Source organism: Microtus ochrogaster, chromosome 5, assembly GCF_000317375.1.
Source record: "Microtus ochrogaster isolate Prairie Vole_2 chromosome 5, MicOch1.0, whole genome shotgun sequence".
Taxonomy (NCBI): Eukaryota; Metazoa; Chordata; class Mammalia; order Rodentia; family Cricetidae; genus Microtus; species Microtus ochrogaster.
This window is the reverse complement of record NC_022012.1, coordinates 67578254-67587949: the sequence shown is the minus strand read 5'-3', so window position 1 is coordinate 67587949 and position 9696 is coordinate 67578254. Positions and strand designations below refer to the sequence as shown.

At 37.0% G+C, this 9696-nt stretch overlaps 1 protein-coding gene across 5 annotated transcripts in view; it reads right to left on the bottom strand.

Annotated features, from left to right (window-relative positions):
- The window catches only part of Tcf12 (transcription factor 12), a 270002-nt gene that overhangs the window by 65927 nt on the left and 194379 nt on the right, over window positions 1-9696 (bottom strand). For all 5 annotated transcript variants that reach the window (XM_005347649.2, XM_005347651.2, XM_026779115.1 and 2 more), the window contains 2 exons: window positions 8460-8595; window positions 4041-4093 (listed from right to left, as the gene is read on the bottom strand). In XM_005347649.2, the coding sequence (XP_005347706.1) occupies window positions 4041-4093; window positions 8460-8595 (189 nt within the window). The remainder of the gene's footprint in view (window positions 1-4040; window positions 4094-8459; window positions 8596-9696) is intronic.

The following is a 9696-nucleotide window of genomic DNA, read 5'->3' as shown; positions in this document are numbered from 1 at the left end:
CTTGGTAGACCAGGCTGGCCTCGAACTCACAGAGATCCGCCTGCCTCTGCCTCCCGAGTGCTGGGATTAAAGGCGTGCGCCACCACCGCCCGGCGATATTAACAGTTTTTGTGGGAAAATAAATGCACACTTTAAATAAGACAAAGGATAATAATATATTTGATTAAGAAAAAAAAGTGCCATCAATCTGTCATATGCCTTCTACTACATAAGAAGGTATTCCAGAATTTATATAAATGGTTAGTTACTCTGAGACAGATTTATAATGAAATCTTGCTTCTCACTTTCAAATTCTGCATCTTCTGTAATATACAAAAAACATAATCTATATTTGTAAGTACAATATCAAGTGAGGAAACAGAGATTCTCCCTACATCTGAGACTGCATTATGGGAGCTATAATGATGTTCAACCAAAGGAAAAAAAATAACCCTGAGACTTGAGAAAACAATAATGACCAGAGTATATCTAGGCAGCAGGCTGTGATCCAGGAAACCCACCTTCTCTTTGAAGGTTCTTTTTCCACAAAGCTATGCCTTTTGAACAATAGCAACTATAATTAGCAAATAGTTACTGTGTGCCAAGCTCTGACTTACACATAGAAGTGCAGTAATACATTTTTTTTTTCACTGCAACTTTCATTCTTTCACTTTCAAACCTTTTCTGGTTTTTTCAAACAAATTTGGTAAAATGACTTAAAAAATAAATTTAGGCTACAGTGATAGAAATTAGAAAAAAATGAAGAAAGAGGAATTCTGGATTATATCTGATATACCAAGTAAATGACTGGTACTGGATACTTCCCTAATAGCCTGTGACATGAAGCTTAGAGGAAGGAGTCCTTGCTCAGCATGTATGAAGTCCTATATGCTCAATTCCCAAATACCACAAAAATGGATAAAGCAGCCAAGCAACCTTAGGTTAAAGTCCAAGGATGAGTCAGTGGTAGAACAATTGCCTAGTATGCGGGAGGCCCTGAGCACAATCCTTTGCACCACAGAAACAAAAATCCCTAGGGTTCAGAGAGTCACAAGCCACCCCTCTCAGGTCAGAAAAATGAAAAGAGGCTAGAAGCCAGATAAAACTCATTATCTACATATAGGGAAATTCTGTGTATCTCTATCTACTACCACACCATGTTTACTTAGATAGTGCAAGTCCTTAAACAACAAAACCAATTACACAAATCTGCACAAAATTAAACTGTATATGAACCAGGGTAGATTAGTGGCAAAGACTAAAGAGAATCTCACACTTCTGAAGTCCTGCATGTCTAACAAAATGACACTGAGGCTGAGATGCTACTGAATGTACTTCCTTTTGTAGATTACAAAAAGGTTGCCAGGGGAATCCCTACGCAATGCCCAAGACTCTGTCTTTTACTTTTTAATCTTAGCAATGATCTGATAGACAGAGAAAAACCAGGTGAACATATCTGGTGTTCAGATAAGAGGGAAGGGAAGCTAAGGAACCCTCAAAGGGAAAAGAAATCACTGTCATGCTCCAGTAGCAGGCACATATTTTGAACTCTGCACAGTTCCAAAAGACTCCTATTACTACAAGTCAGGAGTCTGTACTCAAAGCGGACCTACCCTAGGCTCAGTAGTGCTCTCCTACTCCAGTAAAATGACAAAAGTTAAAGCTATCATAGAATCTAGGAATGCTTTACTTCTAAATTTAGGCAAAACATGTTTTCCACATTTCTGTGTTTTTTACCTTCTAGCCCATTTGAAATCTGAACATTTGGCTGAATTTTTTGTATTTTTGAATTTTTTGGAAGTATGATACTCATTATTCAAATAATCATGAAACAAAATATGCAACACTTCATGTTTATTTTTGTACCCACTTCTTTTACAATTGACAGTGTAAAGAACTGAATATTCATTATAAGCAATCAAACAGAAAAAAATTTAATTTTCTTTATTTTGTTTTGGTTAGACAGAGTCTTGCTATAGAGCCTAGAATATACAACAATTCTCCCACTTCAGTCCCACTGCTGCTGAGATTACAGGCATATATACCATGCTCAGTGCTATATAAGAACATATACACATGTGTGTATTTTTGGAACATGGTTTCACTATACAATCCTGGTTGGCCTGGAACTCCCTATGGAGACCAAGCTGGCCTCCAATTCCTAGATCTGACTGTTTCTGATTCCAAGTTTAAATTAAAGGTATGTTCCAAAGGAGCTAGAAAAATATAAGTTTGGCTTACAAAATTTCCTAATTGTTCTCAAAAGTTCATCAAAACACGGTAGTGTTTCCTTTCCTGAACAGAAAGCAATGCAGAGAACTATCTCAAAGTAGTGAATGCTATTATAATTAAAAATGTAAGGACAAAAGGGTCCGCAAAGCCTTTCACCAGGCTCCTTTGTCCATTTTGCTCATTTGTTTAAAAATGAAGTAACTACGAAACATGAACAATTATCTTATTGTTATATCTAATGTTATGTCAAGAATAAATATGGCAAACTTTTTACTTACTAATCTTTTTAAAAGCAATGTGGGGTTCTACTAATATTAATATTCAATTTAACTTTTATTACTTTCATAGAATAATAGTAATATATTACAAGAAATCACACTGCTCCATGTTTTAGCAGTTCTGCCTACTAAGAATGATTTCTGTTAGATTATACTACCTACCTACTATTAAAATGTAAATCATATAACTATTTTTAGCTACTGTTGAAATTCCTGTCTTTGGGAATAATGATTTGAGGCATTGTTCATTTTGTTTACCAAGCAGCTATTCAGCCTCTAGTGGATCCAAGTGCTTATGCAAGCAAAAGCTTTTAAGATGCTTGTTGCAGCAATTCAGCTTTCCAGGTAGGCTGCAGGTTCAGAGCACAGCTGCCCTATGCTTCTCAAAACTCAGATTCATCTGGAATTTAGTTTCAGAGATTTCAATTCAACTTTTCAAGGAGGGTGGCAGAGGAGAGAAGAAATGCAAACAACCAAAATGATTTTTCTACTTTACCCTTCACAAGAAATAAAAAGCTCAGGACCATGCTGCCCCTTCTAGATTGCTACTTGTCAAACAGGATATTCCATTCAGTCTAAACTGGGATGAGCCATGACTCATCTGGCAGCACCTGCGCCCATGTGTTAAGTATTGCCCAATGAAAGCCCAACACCCATTTACACAACAAAGAATGTACCCTTCAAGGCACAGGGCCTCAATATAACAGCATCACTGTCCATTTATTCTACATATAGAGAAAAAGCCTTTCCCTTCTTCTCACCACAGGTTTTTAAACTGTGGGTGGATTTATAATGTACGTTCATCTACAAATACTTCTACTGCTTCAAAGAATAAGTATATTAACAGCACAAACACTCCTACAGTATTAGGTTACTATAGCCATTAATGATTGTTTTACCAACCACTCCCAACCTCCTGCATCAAAGCTCTTTATTCTCAAAGGATACATTTTTGAGCATGGAAGGATCAACAAACTAGTTACGTGAAAGCTTTCCTGATGCTAGACTGAAGTTGGAAAAGGCTTAATGACGGCTTTAAAATCCACAAGGGCTTCACAATGAACATCTGACTTGGTGATTTATGCATATTAATAACCTCAGTCCTACTGAGGCAAGCTGAGCCGAACATGTCCTACGAATCTTAATGTCTTTAGCTCCATTGGGATTATTACAAATGTAAATTTCTAAGATTCTCAGCTATTAATCTCTGTCTGTCCTCCTGTTCAGCAACATAATGACTAATTAAACATCAAAAGACCTGCACAGGAGATCTTTTTTGACAGCTACAGGCCTAGTCTTCTTCCCAAGAGGGGAATTCAAATGACAGGGACAGAGGAAATGACAGCATAAGAGAAAGCTACAAATCACTGCACAGAAAACGAAAAGACTAACATTAAGTGTGGATTTATCTCAATCAATGATTTTGTTAAGCAATGAACAGTTACTATGTAAAGTATGCCCACTGGCATCAATTGAATCCATCTTTGTAGCAAGTAAATACTGAATATTTGACATCAATTTATTTAACATAAAAAAAAAGGAAGTACTTACAGAAGAAGGCAGGCCAGGAGGCACCTTTCTTACTTTCTTTGCTTGCAAAGGATCTGCACATGGAAAACAAAATGTTTCATTAGCATTTATATTATGGAGAGAAAAAAAGACTTCAAATGAATAGGAAACAGGTACCATACAGTCATCCATCGTGTTTTGCCATGCCTCACTTTCTGCTGCATACCCATTATGATTTCTGTTTTTTTTTAATATTGCATGTTAAGAAGGGGAATCCAAGAATGGCAGCACTGGTTCTTCTAGTATATGGAATGGTACAGTAAAACAAGAAAACTCACACGTATGTCAGTCCACTGGAAATGAACTCTATGTAACAGGTCTTCCTAACAGTACACTTCCCTAACAAAGACACAGTATCATATCAAGAATTGGGAAGAGCCAGGCAGTGGTGGCGCACGTCTTTAATCCCAGCACATGGGAGGCAGAGGCAGATGGAGCTCTGTGAGTTCGAGACCAACCTGGTGTACAGAGCAAGTAAGAGGACAGGCTCTAAAGCTACAGAGAAACCCTATCTGGAAAAACCAAAAGAATTGGGGAAGAGGGGGAGGAAGAGAGAGAGGGAGGGAGGGAGAGAGAGAGAGAGAGAGAGAGAGAGAGAGAGAGAGAGAGAGAGAGAGAGAGAGAATGAGGCTGAAAGGCACATTTTAAAAACTTAATATCACACAGCAAATACTATAGTACAACTTATTTTGCTGAAAATTTGAAATAAAATCGAAGGAATGAATGAAAAACTAAGAACATAATAACATCGAGACATGTTCCACACGCTATGAAATACAGGCAATATACACATCTAGTATTATGAGCATTTACTTTGGTAATGAGTGAGTAAGACTGAAACTTCAGCACTACAGTATAATTTGGACTTTAATCAAAAGTTTGCAAACACTTTTAAGGAAATGGATACAGAAAGTTTCTCTCTTATTTTAAATTATGCACATTTGTATGTGTGTTTGTGTATGTGTGTGCCATGAAGCAATCCTCCTTAACACTATAAAGTCACTTGAATTGGTTTAATAAAACATTGATTGGCCAATAGCTAGTCAAGAAGTATAGGTGGGGTAATCAAACTAAGAACGCTGGAAAGGAGAAAGGCAGAGAGAGGAGTCACCAGTCAGGTGCAGAGGGAGGAGATGAACCTGCCATGCTAATAAAGGTACCACTCCATGGCAGAGCATAAATAAGGAATATGGGCTAACTTAAAAATGTAAGACCTAGCTAGTAACAAGACTGAGCTATCAACCGAATATTTATAAGTAACATTAAACCTCTGAGTCAACTATTTGGGAAGCGGTCACCAGATATTTAGGAGTAGGCGGGCAGGAGAGAAACGTCTGTCTACATGTGTGTGTGTATGTGTGTGTGTATGTGTGCACATATATGTGAGTATAGGTGAATGTTTAAGTACAGGTACCCTTGGAGTCCAAGTCCAGGACTGGACTTTCTGGAGCTGGAATTCCAAACATAGAGTTACAAGCTGCTGTATGGGTGTGGGACTAAACTTGCAGTAATACTCATGTATAAAATTTATAACTTTTCCATCATATTTTTTGAAAAATGATATGCATAGCTTTCAAATCACATGCAAATAACGATCAAATTCAGGATTTTCAAAGGGATTTGTTATAAGGAAGACTGATGTGAAAAAAACTCTATATTTTCTTAAAACTGTAAAAATGAGAAATAAGAAAAGCATTTTCCTAGGCTGTAAATGATACTACACAATAAAATATGAGATTTTATAAAGATCGAAATTTATTTAAATTTGGTCAGTAGATTCTCTACAGGTAATATCACAGAAGGCTGTAAAGCTAAGAAAGCAACTTTATAAGCACCATGTGGAAAATATTACACAATAAAAGGGTCAAAAAGCACTCATCAGCATGGATATCCCTTCCCCAAGAGGTAGTCCACATTTCCTCCAAACATAAATACCAAAGATAAACAACATCTGGCATATTCTGTAAGACTTACAGCAAAACCTTTTTTCTTAGTGAAATGTTTCAGCAGTCTACTTCCTTACAACTTATTCCTTTAGCAAAAGATACACTTTATATAAATCAAGGAAATGGCTCCTATGGCTTGTAGTTATCAGAATAAAGATATTTCTTTGGTATCTCATTATTGGCAATATACTGTACTATCACCAGTTTCGGATTCACAGTCTAGTTTGGGGAAGCTGTAAACTGTGATGGAGAGTAAGCTGGCTATATTCAGTACAGCAGCCATATGAACCTGGGAAGGTTACTTTAACCTCTTTGCGTTTCATCTTCTTTAGATGCATAAAGTGGTGGGCCCCCACCTCTCCTGTGAGTTTCATGTTCTGTGATAATACGTGAAATATGCTTATTCCATTGCCTAACATTTGTGACACTTCAATGTTTTACCTCTATGTCTGTGGACCACACGTATACTGTGCCCATGGAGGCCAGAAGAGAATGTTAGATCCCCTGGGACTGGAGCTAGACAGTTGGGAGCCATCCCACGGGTGATGGAAATGGACCTAGGTCATCTAGAAGAACAACCAGAGCTCTAAACTGCTGAGTCATTGCTCCTGTACCACACTTAATAACTTTCAGCCCTTATGTAGATTAAAACAATTATAAATTAGATAGTTACTGCTCTCCAAAATAGTTTCTTAAAGTACCTAAATAGTTTCAGAAAACACTAATATTGTAGCTCCTTACAGTTCTTCTAAGTGTTAACATTTTACCAGACAATGCAATGCCAAGGAAAGGCTAAGATTGGGAATAGCAATGGGCAGCATAATAATAACCTACTAGTTGGTATTCAAACAGGAAATGGATAGAATTCCTCCAAGTATTAAGAGTAACACTGTATGCTGCATTTTATTTGGTCTCCTCATTTATACTCTAATGTTAATATTACAACCTCAGAGTTTTGAAAAGATGCACGAGATAAACAACAGCAAGTATAACATAATTGAAAAGAAATGAAATTTGAATCCATGGAAAGCCTGAATATTAAGCCTAAATTTTAATGGAACATAACCCTATTCTCTTCTAGTTACTCAGTGGTTTTCTTTTGATAGCAGCACACTGGCAGGGATTACTGGTTGCTACACTGTGTGCATGGAGTCTTTGAAGAAGACACTCATATAGACTAACCCAATACAGACTCAATTGAGGCCTCTACTGGGTTAACTCATCAGGTAGACAAGCAGAGCATATACGGACAACATTTTCTAAGTTGTCATTTCTTTACTAACAAAAAGAATACTGGTCTAAACCATCAGGGCTGACTCTAATAGCACCCATACATATTACATGACCATGTTCACATGAAATAAAGATATCAGAATTCTCTTCTGAATGTAGCAATCCATCACTGTATCCTTTCTATGTACCTCATTCATACTTTAGACCTAAAGATTAGAAATAGTTCATCAAAATACATGGTTAGATAGGAGGTTGATATATTAGCTAGAGGCAGTCAACAAATATTTGTGTAATCAGGAACTATAGCACATTTTATCTGGTTTATATTTCTTTAGCAGTTGGCCTATTTTATTATAAACATGTTTTACAACTTTAAATTTCTTATATTAAATAAACCCACAAAATTTTTCACTTTAAACACTAATTAGATAGAAAGAATATCCAGCAGCAGAAAAAAGCCCGGTAAGCCACCACCTCGTGGTGCTACACACATTAATAGAAATGGGTTAATCAAGATGTGAGAATCAGCCAATAAGAGGCTAGAACTAATGCGCCAAGCAGTGTTTAAAAGAATATAGTTTCTGTGTAATTATTTTGGGTAAAGCTAGTCGGTAGCTGGGAGCTGGGCAGCGGGCCTCACCGTGCTCATAATGATGAAAATTACCAACCAAAACTACCTATAGTTAGTTAAACCTTGAATATAAAGTGGAAGAGTTCTTTACAACAGTGGGAACTCTTGACAACTCTATTTATTGTGTATCTAATGCATACAAGATGAGTATCCCTTATCTGAAATGCTGTGGCTAGGTATGTTTTAGTCTTCAGATCTGGACTATCTGTATAAACATAATGCAGTATCCTGGAGACAGAACCAACACATAAAGATTAAGTTCATTTATGTTTCATATATATGTAGTCCAAGGGTAATTTCATACATACTTTAGTGTGCTTTATATGGCTGTGACCCATATCAACAAGTCAGGTATAAAATTTTCTATGGTCAGTATTCTAACATTTCTAATGTCAATATTCAATAGGTTTCACATTTTAGAGCACTTTGGATTTTAGATTAGGAATACTCAGTCTGTATATTATTTATATATGTATATATACCTTGATATACAAATGATGGCCAAGAAAGTAAATTTCTTCTCATTAAAAGCACAGTCACAAGTACAGACTAAGGAAGTGGGACATGTGAGCGGACAAGTCAAACACTCACCTAGAGCTACAGAGTCATGGAGCGGTCTTCTCCTAGAACTTGTGGCAGAGAATGAGTAGTACGGTGTTGCAGGTTTTCCTGAAGAAGACAGCTGTGCTGGGCTCCCAAGTCCTAGATCTTGTCTCAGGAGACTAGACTATAAAACAAGGCCAAGGAAACAAGTCATCTTGCTACTACAGACCAAACACATCACTTTTGAATTACTGACAGTAACTTTATCAATGCCTTAAAATTTAGAAGTAATCAATAATTACTTTTAAAATTCAATTAGGTCACTAGTTTTAAACTCCATCCTTTTTCTTTACCCTTCTCTTGCCTGCCTTTTGTTGTTTTTTATTTCGTTTTGCAGCATTTTCTCTGTGTATCCTTGGCTTTCCTCAAACTCAGAGATCCACTTGCCTGTCTCCCAAGTGCTGAGATTAAGGGTGTATGCCACTGTACCCAGATTCTTTGTCTACTTTTTAGTAATTGTGTAGACTCAATAATTTTGGTGACTTTGTGATTGGATCCTTTAATTACAGGAATACTTTTGAAAGCAGTCACCTGGACTTTGCTTTCATGATCACACGGGCTATGTTTTCTTCCCTTTTCTTTTTGAATATTCTTACCATCTAAAGAGTGCCCATATTTATAAGACTAATCGCTCTGGCTTTCTTCGTTTGTTTTGAGGGGGAGAGGTATCCTTCCTCCTTATCCCTGACACGGTCCTCTAGACTCTCTTTAGTTTCTTATAATTGGCAAAGAGCACAATGGCCCAGATGCTTTAGATGATATACCACCCATCATGTGAACTATAGGTTGAAAGTAGTCCAGTTTCATGGCTCTTCACTCTGCTCCATGTACTGGTTTGCCCCCTTACAACAGACTTGTTCAGTTTATGCTTCTTGGACTCAAGCACAAGACCCAAGATCTGTCACATGTATCAGATTCCCTGATAAAACTGTATCTTGTTCTATTTGACCCATATTAACTATCCATACCCTCCTGCACTCTTTAGATTTGGAGTCTGTTAACATAGGCTAGGTTTCCTAATGTCTAGGTATCCAAAATGTGAGTGAAAAATCCATCAAGAGGATAAAAGTTAGGGACAAAAACATGGGTCCATCACTGAAAATTTAGAGATTCAACAGTTCTAACCTAAATCACTGATTTAGTGATCTCATCACAAACAAAATAAGGTTATAGTTGGCAGAATTTGGTCTGAGATTTCTGGCAGGTGAAATAAAAAAGTATCATA